The sequence below is a fragment of the Scomber scombrus genome, chromosome 7, assembly GCF_963691925.1.
Source record: "Scomber scombrus chromosome 7, fScoSco1.1, whole genome shotgun sequence".
NCBI lineage: Eukaryota > Metazoa > Chordata > Actinopteri > Scombriformes > Scombridae > Scomber > Scomber scombrus.
In genome coordinates this window covers 19,320,208-19,340,411 of record NC_084976.1, presented here as the reverse complement: position 1 = coordinate 19,340,411, position 20,204 = coordinate 19,320,208, and the positions used below count along the sequence as shown (strand labels likewise).

At 39.8% G+C, this 20,204-nt stretch overlaps 4 protein-coding genes across 5 annotated transcripts in view; 2 read left to right on the top strand and 2 right to left on the bottom strand.

Moving 5' to 3' along the window:
• Nucleotides 1-20: 20 nt before the first annotated feature.
• The window catches only part of foxj2 (forkhead box J2), a 321,604-nt gene continuing 301,420 nt past the window's right edge, over nucleotides 21-20,204 (bottom strand). Inside the window, exons 2-11 of the mRNA XM_062421782.1 lie at nucleotides 5,480-5,563; nucleotides 4,843-5,192; nucleotides 4,637-4,711; nucleotides 4,416-4,508; nucleotides 3,374-3,520; nucleotides 2,753-3,266; nucleotides 1,925-2,155; nucleotides 1,562-1,663; nucleotides 595-936; nucleotides 21-426 (exon numbers count right to left, since the gene is read on the bottom strand). Of these exons, the coding sequence (XP_062277766.1) occupies nucleotides 314-426; nucleotides 595-936; nucleotides 1,562-1,663; nucleotides 1,925-2,155; nucleotides 2,753-3,266; nucleotides 3,374-3,520; nucleotides 4,416-4,508; nucleotides 4,637-4,711; nucleotides 4,843-5,166 (1,941 nt within the window). The 5' untranslated portion in view covers nucleotides 5,167-5,192; nucleotides 5,480-5,563 and the 3' untranslated portion in view covers nucleotides 21-313. The remainder of the gene's footprint in view (nucleotides 427-594; nucleotides 937-1,561; nucleotides 1,664-1,924; nucleotides 2,156-2,752; nucleotides 3,267-3,373; nucleotides 3,521-4,415; nucleotides 4,509-4,636; nucleotides 4,712-4,842; nucleotides 5,193-5,479; nucleotides 5,564-20,204) is intronic.
• On the bottom strand, nucleotides 5,950-8,894 carry isoc2 (isochorismatase domain containing 2). Of its 2 annotated transcripts, XM_062421887.1 has the most exons (7): nucleotides 8,860-8,894; nucleotides 8,608-8,693; nucleotides 8,015-8,139; nucleotides 7,680-7,892; nucleotides 7,401-7,471; nucleotides 6,657-6,774; nucleotides 5,950-6,096 (listed from the first exon to the last, which is right to left on the bottom strand). In XM_062421887.1, coding segments are annotated over exons 2-7 (594 nt in total). In that variant the 5' UTR covers nucleotides 8,609-8,693; nucleotides 8,860-8,894; the 3' UTR covers nucleotides 5,950-6,030. The 2 variants fall into 2 exon arrangements, with proteins under 2 accessions (XP_062277871.1, XP_062277870.1); XM_062421886.1 differs by lacking the exon at nucleotides 8,860-8,894 and having other exon boundaries at nucleotides 8,543-8,693.
• atg12 (ATG12 autophagy related 12 homolog (S. cerevisiae)) lies at nucleotides 8,878-12,566 on the top strand. The gene is made up of 4 exons (XM_062421901.1): nucleotides 8,878-9,108; nucleotides 10,917-11,053; nucleotides 11,158-11,220; nucleotides 12,365-12,566. Exons 1-4 carry the CDS (start codon nucleotides 9,009-9,011, stop codon nucleotides 12,422-12,424), a joined length of 360 nt encoding a protein of 119 aa, XP_062277885.1. The 5' UTR covers nucleotides 8,878-9,008; the 3' UTR covers nucleotides 12,425-12,566.
• si:ch211-149k23.9 (germ cell-specific gene 1-like protein) lies at nucleotides 15,306-19,846 on the top strand. Its single transcript, XM_062421853.1, has 6 exons — nucleotides 15,306-15,501; nucleotides 18,437-18,619; nucleotides 18,780-18,827; nucleotides 18,928-19,080; nucleotides 19,257-19,368; nucleotides 19,474-19,846. Exons 1-6 carry the CDS (start codon nucleotides 15,306-15,308, stop codon nucleotides 19,844-19,846), a joined length of 1,065 nt encoding a protein of 354 aa, XP_062277837.1.

Below are 20,204 nucleotides of genomic sequence, written 5' to 3'. Positions count from 1 at the left end.
ATCTTTACTGAGAATGATAATGTGATGAATAAATTTACATTTTTTATTTTGTTTTGTGAACATAAATCTGTAATCTAACACAGCACCCTGCCAATTACCTGCAGAATATAAGCAAAACAAAAGCGATTACAGCATATGAGATTGAATGAAGAAAATACAACTTTCAGTCATATGTGACAAACTTGATCCCAAACTTTAAGATACACAACAGTGAGGCAGCCTCTCCATAGAGTTTAGTGTAGACGGCTGTGAAGAGTCACATTTCTCTGAAAAGTTCCTGCTGTCTTTTCTCCTCAACAGACAGCGAGAGGTGTCAGGCGAGTAGAGAATCCCAGTCAAAGTCGTCCTGGATCTCCTCACTGTTGCTGTGGAGATTTTTTAAGGGGGGACGGTGTCGCGGTGCCATAGTCTGAGGCTGGATCCCAGCTGGGACACAAAGAGAAACATGGACAAGTTCAGTGTACAGCTAAAAGGAAGTGGGGGAACAGTAAAGGGATTTCTTGCTTTTAAAAAATAACTTCTGCTTTACTGAGAACTGCTCAGGAACTCAAGAAGCCTTCACAAACTACTGTAGGATACCACTGAGTCACTTACCGGCTGTGCTTGCGGGCTGTGTCAGTTGGGGTCTCTGAAGGCCGTGTCCCTGCATGTGTAGAGCCCTCCGGGGCATCTGTGCTCCATTGGCGGGGGGTACCATAGGAGAGTAGGGGAGGGGTGAGGGGTGGGTGAGGCTGGCCAGAGTAGGAGGGGGATTAGAGGGGAATGGTGGGACCTGTAAGGAGTGAGGCACGCCGAGGGCCAGCGGGGAGTTATTCCCTGAATTAATCATGCCTTTCTGAGTGAAGAAGCGGTTCAGGGAATCACAGAGGGACGTAAAGAGTGCCGGGTCAAGTGCCCAGTCGCAGAGCTCTGCCTGACGCATGCTCTCCAGCAGGTCTGGAAACAGAAAAGAGGGGAAGTGTTTAAAGGCTGGCAGATAAATGCATTAAGCTTTTCTGTCCATAATGCTCTGGGCTTTTAGAAACAAGTTATCATGAGAGCAAAAGCCCTTAATAAATGAAGAAAATACAGATTAATCATTAGCTGCCATCAAGTATACACTCTGGTTGGTAAAATGTTACTAGGCAATGTTATAGTAGATGCAAAAGACAAACATCTTAAAGGGTCAGTTCACCTAAATGACTAAACATGTATTTTACACTCATCTGCAGACAGTTTGGGGGTTCTTCAACTAAGTAATGAGATGTCTCTTTCTGAGATTAATTCTGATTTATTTCATATAATAATTATATATTTATTATCAAAATAGTTGCCAATTCATTTTCTGTTTACACAATGCTCTGAACATTGCTACTGAATTTCTTTAACATAATTTCTCAAAGTTCTGGGAACCACAAATGAAAGTCTGTTCACTTCCAATGTGAAATCAAGTGACAAATATTTCAAAACTTCAGCAGATAAAACCAAAATTATCCCTAAAGGTGACTAAGAAGATTTTGGTTGTTTTTTGTCATTTAGGCGAACTGACCCTTTAAACAAGACTGTGGTAAACAGCACAGACCTGGATGACCAGTGAGGTCTATGTTTGCCCAGTCTAGATTGCTGGCGATGCGGAAGCTCTCCTTCAATGAGTCTGGACTACTGAACCAGTCAGCTGGCAGCGCTGGTGTGAGAAGGAGGAAGCCGTTGGATTTTACATTTAACATTTCCTGTTATTATATATATATATGTATGTATATATATGTGTATATATATGTGTATATATATATATATATATATATATATATATATATATATATATATATATATATATATATATATATATATAAAAACATACATACATATACACACACACACACATATATAATATGGTTTGAATACAATACAAGCATTTTTGTTCATGAGAAGATAATGTGAAGCTTACTGTATGGTGGAAGGCGGTCTGTGTCAGGAGGGTGTGCACTTGCAGGTAGTGCAGGTGGAGGTGGTGCAGCTGCAGGTAGTGCAGGTGGAGGTGGTGCAGCTGCAGGTAGTGCAGGTGGAGGTGGTGCAGCTGCAGGTGGAGCAGGTACAGGATGAGGAGACAATGGCAGCAGAGTTGGAGTGTGAAGTGGAGTAATGTCGGTGCTCGGCACAGCCAGGGGAGCAACATCAGCTAGTGAGAAAAGATGTTACTCATTTAACATGTTTGTATCTACGAGTGTATTTAATGCACATAGAAAAAAACACTCAAAGGAAGAGTTCACACTTTTTTCAGGTCTATCTTCTTACAAAAGTCAGGTGCCCAAATAAACAGTGAAACAAGTTTTCCTCACTGTGATCATCCCTCCTGTTTATACTGACCGTTCAATGTAAGTGATGGTAATCCTTGTTTTTTTGATAAACGTAGTTAAAAGTTTATCTGAAGCTAATACAAAGCTTCAGCTATATGAATTAGACAAATAAATTGCATCAAATTCCCTCTTTGGCACTAAAAAGACTAACATTGAAATATATCTACTTGATTTGAGTCATTTGGAAAACTGAAGCTTTATATTAGCTTTAGATAAACTTTTAAATACATTTTTGCACAGGAGAAGGCTTGTGGATTTTGACCCCCATCACTTACATTGTAAGTGCATTAGAAAGAAATGTCTTTATAAAACAGGAGGAATGATTATAGTGAGTTTCAGTGTTCATTTGGGTCCCTGACTGTTGTTTTAAGACAGACTTGAAAAACTGAACCCGTCCTTTAAATCCACTCAGTACTTACACTGTGAGCCCCCTCTCTCTCGCAAAGTCTTAAATAGAGACTTGAAAGATGCGTACAAGTCTGGCAAGTTCATCTCATCGAAGGTGAAACGTAGCGGGGGATCAACAGGGGCGTTTATACAGACAGCAGGAGGGGCAGCAACAGATGAAGGGGCTACAGAGGGAAGGGCAACAGATACAGAGGGGTGAGTGTGTCCCGACACAGCGCAAACAGGCACTGGCACAGAGATGGAAACGCCAGAGAAAGTGGAAACAGATTCGGGCCTTGAATTAGCAGGAAAGGACAGAGTGGCATCAGAATAAGAAGGCGCTTGAGATGCTGTGGATATATTGAGAGCAGGCAGAGGTGTAGCAGAGACAGCAGGGATGGAATAAACAGGTCCAGGTGGATGTGAAGGAGGGAATGAGTTGATGGATGACATGGGGGCAGCAGGTGGGAATCCCGCTGAAGGAGAGACAGATGGATGGAGGACAGGGAGACTGGAGACGGGAGATGGCATGTAGGGGGACTGTTGCTGTGAAGAGAAAAGACAGGATGTTATATGAGATGCTGTTTTTTAAAAATGCTCATAAAACTAAGGTGGGGGGGGGGGGGGGGGGGGGGGGGGGGGGGTGTCTTCACCTTGCATGGCGGAGGAGAAAGGGAGGCAGGATGGGGAGATTGTTGCTGGATGGCACCCAGAGGCTCCGTGTGAAGAAGCTGGTGGTCTGGATGGGAGGGTGGTTGTCGGTGATGAGGGGAGGGTCCTCTGTCTGGTACTTGTGGAACCTGTAAGAGGGCAAAGTTGGAAAAACTAATGAAATAATTGTCTAGGTAAAAGCAGCAATAACAAATGTACAAACACCTTTGAAAAAGCTTGCATTAAAGGGTCAGTTCACTCTAATAATTACAAACATCTTTTCAGACATACAGATTTGAGATGCAGCTTTTGTTTGTTTTTCCAGTTTTTTGAGATACTCATTTCTGAGATTTCATGTTCCAAATCAATGACGACGAATGGCAAATATCCCCCACATCATGCTACCATGTTTTATTGGAACTATTTTAACTATTTTTTGAGAGTGTATTATGTGGATTATACATGATAGTGGAGACATTATTTCTTTGAACAAAAGTTGGTGTTGATTTTTTATCATTATTATAACTTTGCAATGCTGTGAATGCTACAAATAAAACTCCAATCCCGTGTCCCAGTCTCAGAGACAGATACTGTATACTATGTACCTGAAAACCAGGACAAATAAAACCAGAACTACCACTAGAGGTAAATGATAGAATGTGTTTTGTTTTGGGTTTCCTTTTTTTGTAATTTGGGTTAACAGATCCTTTAAACCAGACTGCAGTACAACAGCACAGATCTGGGTGACCTGAAAGCCTTTTTTAGAATTTGGGTGAACTGACCTTTTTCAAGGTGAAATAAGTACTAAGGATAAAATGCATTCTTGCATCTCTAGTAAAAGTGGTACATGTAATTAGGAATCACCATTGTCAGGTCAATTTAGTGAAGTAAAAAGTACAAAAAAGTCTATATTCTGAGATCTATCAGGATGGAAATAAAGCTTCAGTTAAAGCACTTTGTGTAGTTTGTTTACAGTACTACTGTTCTACTGTTTGGCATTTTGACATTGTAGGTTTGATGGTAACGAGTGAGTGTGTGACATACATCCAGCCTCTCTTGTTCCTCCTCTGGATAGGGACGTTTGGGTGCCCTCACTTGACTGACCTCAGCAGGTCCGTCCATTGTCCAATAAGAACCCTAAATATACAGTACATCAGGGTTTCAGCGTTACATGCATTTAAGGAAAAATCTGTCCATCTCACATTATGTAAACTCTATAGTAATTATATGCTTATATCAGCGTAACGTAAAATAAACATTTTCACCTTGCCAGGGTCATTCTGCGGCCGAGGGACTTTCCTGAAGCATTTATTAAGGGACAGATTATGCCGAATGGAGTTCTGTTAATGACAGAAAGTTATATGATGATATAAATCAGCCAATAAGACAATAGCACTCTTTCTCCACTGGTTGGTGATGCAAATAATATTAAAATCACTCATACTTCATACTTAATACTATTCAAGCTTACCTTCCATCCACGGCCTGCTCGGCTGTAATAAGGAAAGGTGTCACTGATCCAAGTGTAGATGTCATTCAGACTCAACTTCCTCTCAGGTGCAGCTGCTATTGCCATGGCAATGAGAGTGGCGTAGCTGTGAGGGGGTTTCCCTTTACAGTTAGATGGGGAGGGGTCCGGCACAAGGGGTATGAAGTCTCCCCTCTCCCTCCCTCTGTCTTTCTTCTTGTCCCTTTCCCCTCCTCCTCCTCTCTCTTTACCCGAACGCAGGCTGCTGATTCCCAGCTGAGGCAGCCAGTCTATGCTGGTGAGACTGGAGTCCAAGTCAGAGGACATTATCTCTCTTTCTCTCTGTCCAGGATCTGGGGCATCAGATCAGGAAGCACCAGATTGTTAGTTTTTATTTACTCTTTACTTAAATCACTGTGAATTGTAAACACTGAAAAATGCAATAATAGGTTGTCCTCGTTCTGTAATGTAAAACTGTTAACCGTTCTGTTTCTGTACTTCCAGCCAGTGTCAATTATAAACCAGCTGGTTCAGACACAAGAAGACACAAGAAAAGACATTCCATGAATATGTAAGCATTTGAATGTGCCAATGCCCCCTACACTTTCTTATTTCTGAGGAAGAAGAGTGACTTGCTTACCTTTCTACAGCTACTCGAGGCCCAAGGCCTTTAAAAAGTGTTAATATTTTATGTGGTCATCAGTTGTGCACAACTGCTGACAAACTAGCTTTTCGTCCTCCTCTTCAGATCTCTCTCTTTAGCATGTTGATTCCCACAAGGCCTCCAATCATACCTTTGGTTTGTATAACTTCGTGGAGAAATACATAAAAACTTATCGGAGCTTCCTTTTTCTCTCTCCCTCCCTCTCTCCTATCCCTTCCCTTTCTGTCTGTATGACGCCATCCACTCCTCCCCCTTGGTGACATCACTCTTTGCACCCGCCTCTGTGAACAGGTCCCACCTCTTTAGTTTCTCACTGTTTGAAGTGGAAGTTTCTGCACCTGTGGGCCTATCATGGTATCAGGGAAGAGGAACAAATTATATGTTTTTGACCCATGACGAAGTATGAGAGTATGATACAGATACATATACATAACAGCACAGTCAGATTTAAAGTAGCAGCATGACTTTATTGTAGCAGTGAGACTCTATACAGTATGTATAGAACAGGATAACAGATGTGGATCTCCCTACAGAGCGCTGAAGAAGGCGAGGAGGCCGGTGTCGGGGGACGGGTGGATCATAAGCTTCTGGATCTGGAAATAAAGTAGAAAGAACATACAGAATGTTTGTCTTTTACAATATTTAAGTTGGCAGTATACTCAATATTAAATCAATTGCTGCTTCACTGCACCCTGATACAAAGTAATCTGCAGCCGGTCCACAGTGTCAGTCATAACAGTATATTCTGGCAGCCCTCTCACTTCAGTGACATACAAAATGTGTTTTCCTTTGTAGTATCCTGTCAGGTTACCTATATTTTAGTTTAGTTTATTTTGATCACCAAACTCAAACACACATGTACAAAAAAAGCAAACAATCATATGTCCTTGTTCTTTTTCCTTCATCTCCAATGGAAGTACTGACAAGCCAATAGGGAAAAACAAAAAAAAACAGATATTTATAAATAAATAAAGCAGTTTCCAAAAGGAAAAAGGTGTAGGCTGAAGCATTTGCTTATAACACCAACCCTTCTTCCATTAGTCATTCAATAGATACCAATGCATATAACGAACGTTATATACGAATCGTTATATATATGACTTATCTAAACAAACAAACAAACAAACAAACAGAGAGGAGCGACAGTAAGCACCTCCTTGAAGTTGGGATGTTTGGCGTCTTGGACCAGCTGCAGCAGAACAGCCTCTGTGGTTGTGAGAAAAGCTCCACTTTGCTTCAGTCGGGACAAAGCAAACAAACGGTCTGTCTGGCTGTGGAGGGAAGCACAAAAGTCTGTCGCAACACACTCATCTACAGTTGCCAAACTGTTGATGTTGAACATGGTCAAAATTCCAAAACATGAGGTTGACGCTTGTAGAAATGCTCCCTGCTAGTCAAAAGCTAGGGCGTCAGCCACTTTGTTTACAACGTTTTTTTCTACCAGATGTGAGCTTGTTTAGCATGACCATAAAGTGCCGTCCGCTATGCCGCTTTTTTGCTAAGGTTGTTGCTGAGGTTTTTCCGTATGGTGTTTGTGCTGTCCACTACCATATTTTGCATGGGATTTCAACTAAAACATGCACAGATGTATCTGACAAGTTGACATTTAAATCTACCACCGGTTGCTTAGATAGCCTCTGAAATGTCTGCCGAGGTGCAGCTCTTTTGGGGGCCTTAAAGAGACAGGAGCTAAAATGACCTGTTTGAGACAGAGGCTGAGCTGAGGGGCTGCATAAAGGGCCAGTATAGGAAAAATGAAGAGTTTTTTGAACAGTAAATCATGCAAAAATATTACAGTAGAATCCAATATTAAAAATATAAACCAGTAAATGTGCATAGTATTCAACTTATTGCCGGTGGTGACAATGCTGTATAACAAAAATCAATGCACAGCTACCTTCTAGATGAGACGGCATCAGCCACAATATGAACCTCCATTCCCTTTTCAAGCAGGTCATATGCTGTACACTGAGAAACACACAAGGAACAGAGGTAAGATGGATGAAGCATTTACACCAAACTCATCATACTAAGACTGTGGAGGCTCTGTTACTCATCAGGGTAGAAACGTATATCACATACTTATATTAATACAATGAAAGAGCTTTCTTATAAGGCAAGGAGCTTTCAATCATCTGTATGTTCTCTTCAGTGGTGCAGAGGAGTCATGTCTTACTGCAATACAAGCGTGGGCCTCTATTCCACAAAGTATGAACTGTTTGGGGTTCTCCAAGGTCTGCAGCTCCTTCTCCACCTGCTCTATCATCATGGTGAATGAGGTTTTAGCATGAGCAGTCAGGTCCCCTGCTCCCAGCTCAGGTACTGTGGGTCCCAAGCCTTTAGGGTACTGCTCCGTCAAGATGGGGGGGATTCCCAGAATACGACTGGCCTATGAGCAGGAGGAGAGAGCAGGCACGTTTTTTCTCAGAGGTATTCATATCAATTCAAGTAACAATGGATTTACAAACCAATGTGTAAGGCTGATAGCTGGTATAACTGATATTTTCTAACCTGGAGCAACCTGGCTGCATTGCTGACAATGTTATCGAACTGAAAGATGTTGGGTCGAAACTTCTCTTGCATGTCACACAGCAGGAGCACTGAACCTTTGGTGGAGAGCCTGCCAATGTTTGCCACTTCAAGAGCAAGAATGCAGAAATGAAAAAGAAAAATTGTTCAGATACATTTATTGATGCAACATGTTTTGTTCCACCATTAAATGACAGGTTCACATTTTTCTAGTGTGTCTTAAAAACAGTCAGGTGCCCAAATGAACACTGAAACAGGTTTTACTTGTCATCATTCCTCATACTGGCCATTAGCACTTGCAATGTAAGTGATGGTGGCAAAATCCACAAGGAAAACTTATTTTAGTGTTCATACGGGTGCCGTAATGGTGAACTGTAGCTTTGTCAAAGAAACTCAGAAACTCTGCGTGCACTTCAAGAAAGTTTTCTTCCTTGTACATAACATATTTCCTTCAAGGTGTTTCACTGTGATTACACTACAGAAGATAGAAATATTAATACACAAACTTACATTTGAGCGCCATCTGTAAATGCTGCAACCAAAGGTCCCTTACAGGTACTTAAACGTTGACTTACTGTTGTGACTGTGCGCAGGAGTAGTGGGTGACTGTAGAAATCTTTAACTGTGAGGTTAAAGTTTAATTTTCATGTGACGCCACCAGCTGGAAACCAATAGAAAATGTACATATTTTACTTGCAGGTGAAAGAGAAGACTGCGATACACATTGGGCATTTGGTTAAGAATTATCACAAGCCTAACCAAGTGGACGGTTATCTGAAATCATATTAAAATTAATATAGGTCAAAGATAAAATAATAGTATCTAACCTTGTATGTAACGAAGAACACACAAGTACAGGGGTGTCTCTGGGACAACACCAGAAGTGCACTGACCAATAGAATTACGTCTCCACGGATTGACGTTTCTGTGAGTCAATAGGAGCCTCGCTAGCTCAGATGGGCGGAATCCAGAGCGCATGAAGATGTCTGACAACGCAGAGTCTCCAACTGAAACGCCAAAAGAGGAGTCACAGTCTCCGCCAGACGACTCGACGACGACCGAAGAGAAGAAAAAAAGTATGAAAATGTAAAATATCGAAATTAGTTCTCAGTTAGCGAGTAATAGCTATCTGTTTTCGATGACTGTCGCTAATGCTATAGGAAACAATTCCGGGTGTAACGTAAAGACAGTGATTGACAGTGATTTAAGCCAATAGGATGGCTGCATTTTCCTGTTTGACCAATAAGAATGCAGCTTTTTAACACTGCTGGTTTGAGGAAGAGCTAAAGCTAAAGCTAATGTTTATGAAGGCTAACTATCATCTCTTTGCTCTTATAAATACTTTACAGAGAGGCTGCATGTCTCTATACGCTATTAAATCAACAACTCGGCTCGTTTATGAGGATCATTTATTAAAGCTAGCAAACTCCAGTTAGCCTTAAACTGTCCAGTTTTAAGTGTCACTTTTTAAAATGTCCATAAGTTTGCTTAAAACTGCTAAATATACGTAAACTTACTTATACTTGAATTTATTGTATGTAATTGTTGCAACTCTGCCAAATGACTTTTTAAATTATTAAATGTGTGTATTATCAACAACCATTAGTCATTAGTCTACTAAGTTACATTTATGTTTGTTTTTACATACTCAAGTCAGTGTTAACATCATAAACAACATAATCTTACACAGTTATTTAACTTAACTTCAGCAATTGTGAACGTAAACTGTAGCTCCGACTTGGACATGAGGTCTGAGCAGCATAAGTATAAGCATAATAAAAATATAAATTAATCCCTGTGAAAAAAATATTTGTATTTATTCAGATTTTATAACCTCATAAGAATAAATAGGTTAAATGAAATAGGCTGCAACTAACAATTATTATCACCATTGATTAGTCTTGTGATTACTTTTTCAATCAAAAGATTAATTGTTTGGTCTGTAAAATGTCAGAAAATGTTGATAATTATTTCCATAAACAAAAGCTGATGTCCTCAAATGTCTTTCTTTGTCTTGACCAACAGTGCACCACCCAAAGACATTCAGTTTACTATCACAGAAGACTAAAGAAACTAGAAAATATTCACATTTGAGAAACTAAAATAAGAGAATTTAGGTTTTTTTGTTATAAAGAAATAATCTAAATGAATAATTGATTATTAAATAGTAAATTAATTTAACAGTTGGCAACTAATCAACTAATTGCTGCAGCCCTTAAGTGAATCTTATTACCTTTTCTACCCAGTCTTTCATTTAAAAGCTTTGATTTTAAAATTGTAATATAAATGGATGGAGAATGGAAAGACACTTATATGCAGTTAAAGCATTAAACAGTTTTTGACAAAAGGAAATCTTGATGCTTGTAATAACAAAAAATTGAGCACACTTATCGTTATGCATTTTTAATGCAAATGCTTATATGGAAATCCAGTTAATGACTGTTGTTCCCAAGATCCAAATACATAGAAAACTCCACAACATTTGAGAATAAATCAATACATAGAGCAACAAGGAAATCAACATTTTGAAAATAGATATCCGAAATGAGTAATGAAAAGGGACACAATTTGACACAAAAAGAATTGCACTATAACAAATTGTGCATAAACCTCCGCACAAATCTTTTACAGCATCCATACACATAATTGAAGGACCATTATAAAAGCATGTAAGTCTGCAGTTTTCTGTCTGATTCCAAAGTAGGGCCCTGTTTGTTTCTGTGTTTCCACTGTAGCGTAGTTGAATTACGCTACAGTGCATTGCTGAATCAATGGATTTAAATGGGATTTTTTTCAGAAATTAACCTGAATCATTCAAGTTGAGAGTTGCCTGGACCAGTCTCGGTGGAGGGGTTTCACATTTTCTTTCTGTCCTTTTTTATAGTTGATGTGCTTTTGAAAGCAGTGGGAGACACTCCAATAATGAAAACAAAGAAATGGGCAGTGGACAGAGGGAGGACGGTACAGTCTCTTGCTCAGTTCATCGCTCGCTTCCTCAAGTTTGATGCCAATGAACAACTGGTAAGTCCAATTCCCAAATCATGTCTACGAGGCTTAGAGAGGTTTTTTCTGCTCTTTTCTCTTTCAGGTTATAAAATATAACTGCATCTGTTTTTGTCTTTCAGCTCATCTATGTTAATCAGTCTTTTGCTCCGTCACCAGATCAAGACGTAGGAGTTCTCTTTGACGTGAGTGCATATAAACAAGTTTATTCATTTCTGTATTTATTGCTAATTTTCATCAGTAAAAAATGCAGATGTAATGTATTTTAGCAATGATTGTTTTAAGCAGGAAAAACAGCGGGTGTACACTACCCAAATTTGTCTTTTTGATATTCATTATCTACTCAAAATGCCATCTGCCTCCAAAAAAAGAAGCTCGTAAGTGTACCTTTATGTTCAGATTATTGTGTCACACAAACTTGAAGCATTGTTCACAAATGATATGGCAACATAGTCACACACGTGTATACACAAAATACTCATTAAAAAAAAAAAAAAAGATTTGCTGCAGTACTGATCAAAATGATTCTATATATTTAAGCATTTTTTTAAAAAATCTTGTTGCAAATGTAGTGAAAAGTAAAAAGTAATGTGCACAGCTCCAAATCCTGAACAAAGTATTGCACAGTCATTGCCATGATCAAAACAAACAAAACACTGGCACACACAGATCGATGTTTTTTTTATTTATTCTGGACAAAAACAAACATGTATTCACTAAAAGCTATCATAAGCATAATATCTCCATTTATTATTATACAATCACATATTCTTTTTGCTGATTGGTGATTGAACCTCGCCTGTTTATATAGTGTGTGGCAAATGTACCGTGCCCTCTCAGGTATTACACATATGACATTTTCAAGATTATTAACACTTGTTAGCATTGACAGTCCATTTATCTGGGATTGTTTTTTTGCCTTAAAATATGCATCACTGAGCCAGTCATAATATTACCTCCTCCCCCTTATTATAGGAGATATACTGTATATATGCTTATGTTCTAAAAAATGAACTTTGGTCTTTTTAGGGTTTGACCAGGAAGTCTACTAGTTTTTTTATGACAGATTAAATTAGTACCACGAGTAACAGGCAGACTTGTGGATCCAGCCCGTATCAGTAGATGGGTCATATGGAGCACTGACCAGCAGAGGGGGCAGTAAGAGGGATGGTCCACGTGTGCCAGGGTCCTTGGCCACTGATTAATGTCTTGATAAGTGACAGCAAAGACCTCAAAGTTCAGAATTTAGAGGACAGTTCAAGGTCCCACAGCTCTCATGCCTTGACAGACTAATATCTAATCAAAATGTATTTTATGTCTTTCTTTCAGTGTTTTGGCAGTGATGGCAAGCTGGTTCTACATTACTGTAAATCTCAAGCCTGGGGTTAATTTCTTACTACATCTCAATTTTGGATCTCCTCGTCTTAAATCCAACCTCCAAGTTTGCACAAAATGTCGTTTTTGCTTCTTTGCCATTGTTTTCTCTAAGTTTTTTATGTACATATACATTGTAAATAAATGATCGTGACTATATAAAGATCTTGTTTTTTGTTGTTGTTGGTTTTGTTTTGTATGTTTTTTTCCAGGCATCACATTTCGCACCCAAAAATAAACACTTAACTTAGTGGGCACAGGATTTGACTTTGCACAGCTCTAGTGCTGATTAGGAGAAAAAAAAGGGGGAAAAGCCCATTCATGGGAATAAGTTGGTTAAGACTTTCATCCCATCTCTTAGCTTTACAATTAATATCGAGTAAATATCAAGTATAAGACAAAGTTGTGATGCAGATGAAGTTTAGCTGATGATGAAGGTGTGTGAATGTTGGGAAGGAATGGCCACTGAAAACAGATGTAGGAAGAGAGGGGGCACTATAGTAACAGATGGACTTAGAGGGATTACATGATTCAGGGTGGGTTTTGTGACATAAATTCCCAAGAAAGACAGAAAAGAGAGTCGAGTGGCGAGGAGGCAGACACTCAGTTGCTCTAACAGTCTTGCATCTCCATCCGACTATTGGCCAGGAGGATAAGAGGGGGTGGAGTTCAACTGGAGAGGTAAGGGTCACTGATGCTCATCCCGGAGGAGGAAAATTGGTGATAGATCCAGAGGAAAAAGATGAAGAGGTGGGTGACACGGAGAATCTGTTCAAAATGGAGCAACTAAAATCAAGTTCTTAAGGAGCTTTTTGACTGAGGGCTCTTGAACAAGGCAGAGCGGACCAAGGATTGTAGGTTTAGGGGACTACAAGAAGGGACAACTGGTGTTTGTTTTACGATACTTCAGCTTTGTTTTGACCTGAAGTACTACAAGCAACAAGAAAAGATCATTGGTAGGTAATTTACAGTGATTACTCTCCAATAATTGTGATATGTAACGTGTTGCTTGTTATTTAAGCCTTGATGTATTAGATTTGTTGCAAGTGAATGAAGTTTCTAGTGTGTCTAGTTTTAATCAGCTTCTCAAATATTTGTAAAGACAAAAACCTGTCCATGCATTTGAAAACCAATCTTGTGTTTATTACAGAACTGTCTTTATGTTGAAGATTGTATTTTTAGTTTTCTCTAGAGAAAGAAATATTATCAAGCTTGATGATGATCATGCTAGCAAAATCTTTACTGGATTAGGCTGCATCCAACTATTTAATATGCTGTTGCCAACTTTTATTGGTCATACTTCTGCATGTGTAAAATATGAACACTGATTGCAAAATCCAGACTGATGAGTAATGCTAATTGAGAAGAAACAGTGTTTGGAGGCAGATAATAAAAGAAGAAAAGCATTATGGAGTTCACATTTTTGACAGATGGTTTCTTAAAGTTAACAATTTCAGGACACCATTTGCAGATATCTTCAATGGCTTTTCCTTTGGTCATATAGATATTTTTCATATTTATAAAATGCTATGTAAAGATCACAGATGCTCATATTAATGCAGATTGTAGGGTAATATTATTGTGACATTCAGATATTCTCTCAGATTTGATATATTTCCTTTTTTCATGGTCAACCTTATTAAGATAATAGAAACCTCGCTGTGGGTTTTTCTTGTGTAGATCAGTTATTGTCGATATTAAATCAAGCTGGTTTAACCTGTGTTCTGTCTATTTCAGGGGCTGTGGGCTGACAGGGAGACATCACATGACCTAGAGAGCCAGCAGAGATGGTCAGAGAGCATTTCACACTAAAACACACCTAACACAATCAGATTAAAGATTAACTGGGATTACTAGCAAACATTTCATTTGTATCTGTGGCTTACCCATAATTTCATCAAAAACGTAATCTCTTGTTTTGACCCCCTCTCTCTTGTCTTGTACATAGTGTCCAGCAGTAGTGTTCATAATAAGTGGCAGGCTAGAGTGTCTAAATCAGGAAGCAGGAGGATATTAACCTGAATCACAGAAGAGAAAACCTAACTCCTTATCAAAACAGCTGGACGACAGGAAGATTTACATGACCTCAGCTAGTACAATGACTCTTAACTGACCCCAGGAACATTCAACAAAGTTAGATGTCACCATATGGACATGTCGGCTGAAGCCTTCATGTGCTCCACTCAGCCCTTTCATTTTACTTTCTCACCAGGTGATCATTTGTCTTTGAAAATGTCCTGTAAGTCCATTTCATGTATACAGTATTCAGTGATAAATTATATTATCTTTAAATTACTGTGTGCTTTTTTTAGTACGGCCATACTGTTCTAATTCTGTCAGGAGCATCTGCTAGTGTAACGCTAGGAAGGTTTGAGGTCAGAGGATGTATGGCCACATCAGTTACACCAGGGATCAATAGCAGGATATCAAACTAAAGCTGCTTGTGCAGCATACTGTTATGTCCTTGCATCCCACTGTTCTCTCCTAGTGTGAACTATCGTCCACCTAAATCCCTTTCTTGTTCATTTTTTCGTCCCATCTGTCCTTTCCCACGTGTATCAACTTCAGGGCATCTTATCCTGCCACGCTCTCCTCTCATTCTGTTTATCTTCCTTTCTTTTAATCATGCTGACATTACAGTATTGCTTTGTCATCTTATGATTGTACTGTTACATCACATTTATCTTTGTTTTCCATTTAAACCTGGCAGCTCATCACCTCTTAAAACCAGCCCAAAGCATCTGTCCTACCCGCCCAGCTCCATCTGGGACTCTTGTCAAACCCACTGTCCCGTGTTGTCTTATCTCTAAGTGCAGTGTCCCCCTTCCGCCCTCTCTTTGCCTCACTTTCTCCCCTCTCTCTAACCTCCCCTGCCTCCTCTTTCCCCTGTGTGGCCATGCTGGAGCGCTTATCACGTCGCTCTCGCTCCCTACTCTCCCTGACCTTGACCACTCTGGCTCTGGCCCTCTCCATCCTGGCTCTCTGCACCTCCTACTGGTGTGAGGGCACTCACAAGGTGGTCAAGCCCCTCTGCCTGTCTCCTGTCAAAATGAAGAACTGTGGTCAGAACAACAGCGAGCCTTACACCACAGGTACCGAGAAGTCACAATGTCTTTCCCCTTCCATATCAAAAGATGTTTTGTGCTTCTGTTCTGTGCATCCTCATGCTTTATTATTTCTTTAAAGTATAACTCAGATTGCTTTTTAATTTTTTTTTTTTACTGTAATTGGCCTCTGCATAAATGTACATTTGACTGTCCACTTTTTTGAAGTACACCTTATATAGACATACCTGCAAACTGCTCTTTTCATTTTGACAGTGTGTCATTCTTAATCTTAAAGTAAGAAAGATGTGTGGATAGAACACTAATCATTATGTCACATACACAGATTCTTGCATTCCCTAAACAACTATACTGTTTTTTGGGCTAAACTCTATCATCACAAGAGTTTTCCAAATGTTAAAGTGTGCAAATAACAGCAGGCATGTGAATAGGAGCATCTCAGAAGATTTAGCTTCAAGTTGGTCTAGAGAGAAAGAAGACCAGGTTCCCATCCTGACAGCTAATAACATGTGTGTGCATTAAGCTAAAGTGAGCACATGAGCAGAAACTAACTGCAGCACAGCTAGATCCCTGATGAGTGGAAAAATGTTGTCTGGTGACTGGTCTTTGTTGCAACACGTTAAAGGGCATGTCACAATTTGTTATAAACAGCAGCAGTTCACCTTGATGTCAACGGTTATGGGATGTTTTCTTTGCATTTGGCTCTTGCAACTATCAGGTTTCATTTGAATATTGAGACATTGGGAATTATCCGGTGTCACACATCATAGCCACTGGTAATCTTTTCTCAGGCGATACAGTACATTGCATGCTTTAAGATGCCTTGAGAAATAGGAGAACATTTTTTCCAGTAACAAATCTCAATCTCAATCTCAATCTCAATCGCAAGATGTGAATGAAATAGAGCCGGATCTTTGTTGCATTGATGTGCTTCTGAAAAATTTGCACAATTGCCATGCTTTGACAAACGAGTACTAACTCACAGCCTTCATTAAAGAACTCCACTTGGATGGAGTTTTTTCAGTGAGCAGTCACATTCAGTTTCGGTGATACTTTAATCATGTTACCAACATATCTAACATACAAGGATTACCGAATGGGGCTCTCTTAGGACCCCGAGAGTAAACTATTGTAAGAAACAACCATCATAGCAAAACTTATTTCTTCTCAAAACATTTTATTTTATTTTTTTTTTTGGAAAGTTACAGTTAATTTGCATTTTGTGTAAAATGAATATGTATAAAAATGGCTGTTTTATTCCAAGAACAATCTTTCCACAAAGCCTTCAAAATGCCCATTCCATCTGTTAAAACTGCATAAGTGGAAATGGGTGCTTTTGATTGGAGTCCCCCAATACATTGGTATTTATAAAAAGCATTAAGTAAAACAGAAACGGTAACAATGATGTGATGTCATTATGAGCAAATTGACAAAGTTATGAAAAATTGTAATGATAGGGCGCGCAGGTGATCGAGTGGTTAAGAGCGCATGCCATGTACACAGTGGACCCTGGGTCGAGTCCCGGCCGGCAGACCTTTCTGCATGTTACACCCCTCTCTCTTTCCCGTAATTTCCTGTCTCTCTCTTCAAATAAAGGCATCTATGCCAGAAAAAATCTTTTTTTTTAAAAATGATAGAACAAAGCACCTGTGAGATATGACCAAAAGTATACCCTTGTGGTCCGTTTCACAGTCGGAAGGGTGTCAAGAAGCAAAATGTTTGTAGCACTCTAACTAATGTATCTAATGCTCAATTAATCCTGTAGGAATTCAAGCCGGCCTTTAGATAAACTGAGGTTGTTGTGTGTATACAGTACATTGTTTGTACATTACAACTTGTTATGTGTGTACAGCCAGGTGGTCACAGTGTCTCATAAGTCTTCCTTAAGCAGCTCTCTGATTTTGACTTCACCAAAAAATTCTGCCTTGACTTTTGAACTTGATACGTAATTGTTGAAATTCTTTATCTTTGCACTCTGTCACTACATAACAACCAATATCTAGAAATAATCCAGCTGGATCTCACCCTATTAGAAACTCAATGTTCCTGGTTTTAATCTTTTTTTGCCCACCTTAGTCCGACCATGAATTTAATTGTGGCTTAGATTTAATCTGTGGGGTGTGAGGGTAGTTCCCAAATAGAGGTTTTACAATGCCTGCTCCCTGTGCTTTATTTTTTTTGACAGACATGCGTAATCCACACTGAGATTAACAGTTCTTACTGCATAAAGGAATCAACTTTGATTGCTATGTACTTTGTGTACTTGCACAAAAAGAAGATCCACCTTTACCCACAGTACAGTGGTGGATTTAACTCTCCCTTGTGCTTCTGAACCTGATTTTCAAACACAACACAATGCTGCATGTTACTGTAAAACACTGAGGCATGTTACTTTGGATGCTATAGTGTGATTTGCATATTTTCAATTGTTTTGTGCCTGTTTCATTATAAAGCACATACTCACCTCCAATGAATTCCTCATCAACACCCACCCACATGCAAGGTGTGGACTGACCTTTTGGTGCTTTATATTTTTCTTTTTCTTTTCTGTCAACAAATTAGGGAGCAATATGTGCATATATGGTATGCGAGTCTGTTTGTGTGAGTGTGTTTCCTCAGAGTGGATCTGTTATATGTGCTGGTATTTCACAGGAAGAGGGTTCTGTGTTTACTTGATGTTTGCAAGATTTTGCACCCATTCATGCGGGTTTCCTTCCACTTTCCAAATAAATGTCTGGCTAGGTTCAGAGAATAAAGATTCCACATAGATAGTGTTAGTATGAATGTGTTTGTTTTTTTGTGAGCTGTGAAGACAGAGATGATGACTGGCACTCCGCTCAGTGTCTGCTGGATTACTGTCCAGCCACCAACTCTGTTATGTGCTGTATAATAAGTATAAGAAGGTACAAAAATGAACATAAAAATGCTCTTCTCAGTGTCATCTCCTTGTGCTGTCCCACAGAGAGTCCCACTCAAAACCCCTTCAACCGCACACTGTCTCCAGCCAGGAGGGAAGAGCTGGCCAAGATCAGACAGAGGCAGCTGGCAAATGCAGTTCACTACATCTGGGAGACGGGGGAAGACAAGTTTGCTTTCAGATACTTCCACACCGGCTTCTGGGAAAGCTGTGAGAAACACAGCGATGGTGAGACTGCAAAGCGCACAAGCTTCCAGTCATAAATTAACTCACTTATTCTCACCTGGTCACAGTATTGGGTCAAGTTTTATGGTTCTTTTCAGTTTTAGCTTTTCAACTCAAAGAATAATGATTTTGTTTTGTTCATATCTGTGAATTATGTTGGCAGGGGAGAAATGCCGAAGCTTTATTGAATTAACTCCTGGGGAAACACAAGGTGAGCCTTGTATCAACTAACCTTCCTGTGCTGAAAAACATTAAATTAATATTTTGGCCCAATATTAATATTTTATTCTATGTGTTTGTGCACATTGCAGGTGTGCTCTGGCTGTCAGTAATTTCAGAGTTTACATACATCGGCCTGCTGGGGATGGGCTTCTTACTCATGTGGCTGGAAGTCCTGTGCTCGCATAAAGAGATGCACTCACTAAAAATTAATGCCTATGCAGCCATCTGTACTGTGCTATCAGGTGAGGCCTTGTGTACCCTTCAGTTTGACATTATGTTGTGTCTTTCTCTTATTTTATAACCACTCCTCTCTATATGGCCAGTAATCCTAGTTCTGTCACTTTATCTTCAATTTTCTTGGTCAACTGCTTTTCCTGGACTTAACTGTCTGTTTTTGTTGGTTTGATCACCCATGTAGGTCTTCTTGGGATGGTGGCCCATATGATGTACACCACTGTATTTCAGATGACAGTCATTGTGGGCCCCAAAGACTGGAGGCCTCAGTCCTGGGACTATGGCTGGTCATTTGCGTAGGTGGTTGCCCATTAGAAAATCCTACAAGCTTATATTGTTCAAGCATCAGCCTGAAATACTTACTCTACAAACTATTATTTAATGCTTCTCATCTCTTCTAGTCTTGCCTGGGTGTCCTTCAGCTGCTGCATGGGGGCTGCCGTGGTCACTCTCAACTCTTACACAAAGACCATCATTGAGCTCCGTCGCAGACAGCGGCTGCGTTTGGAGGAAGCAAGAGCCGCCACACACGCGCCATCCTACGATGAGGTGGTTCCAGGGGGCGGGCTCTACTCTGTCAGTGGCCTGCTGCAGTGCCCAGACGGCATGATTGACGTGGCGTGGGCCCCAAATGGCAGTGTTGTAGGAGTGGGGAATGGGGACGTGCCAACGTTGGTTTTAGTAGGAGGCTGCGGGCCAGAGGGGTGTGAAGACTGTGAGAGAGAGATGGACGAGATGGAGGACGCCATGGACCGTGTTGATTCACCTTGTTAAGACATCAGTTACTCTCAACAACTAAAAGGACCAAAAAACTGAAAAAAGAAAGACAATGTTGATGTGCTGGAGCCAATGTGAGCAAAAAGATACTTTTACTCTGCTCCTGCATTTAGGACGCATTTATCAGGCATGAAGGCCTGTGATTGATACATATCTAATATAAAACCTACATCATAATGTATACAGTACATAGGCAACACTGGCATGCAAGACTGCATGTTTTTCCTGGGTATTTCTCAGTGCCTCATGGTAGGAAAGTAAATGTATGTCTCTTTATGTAAATGCATAAACATGTTTGTATAATTTATTCTTTATATCTTCAGAAGAATGTGTGTCAGTATGAGAGTCATCTTAA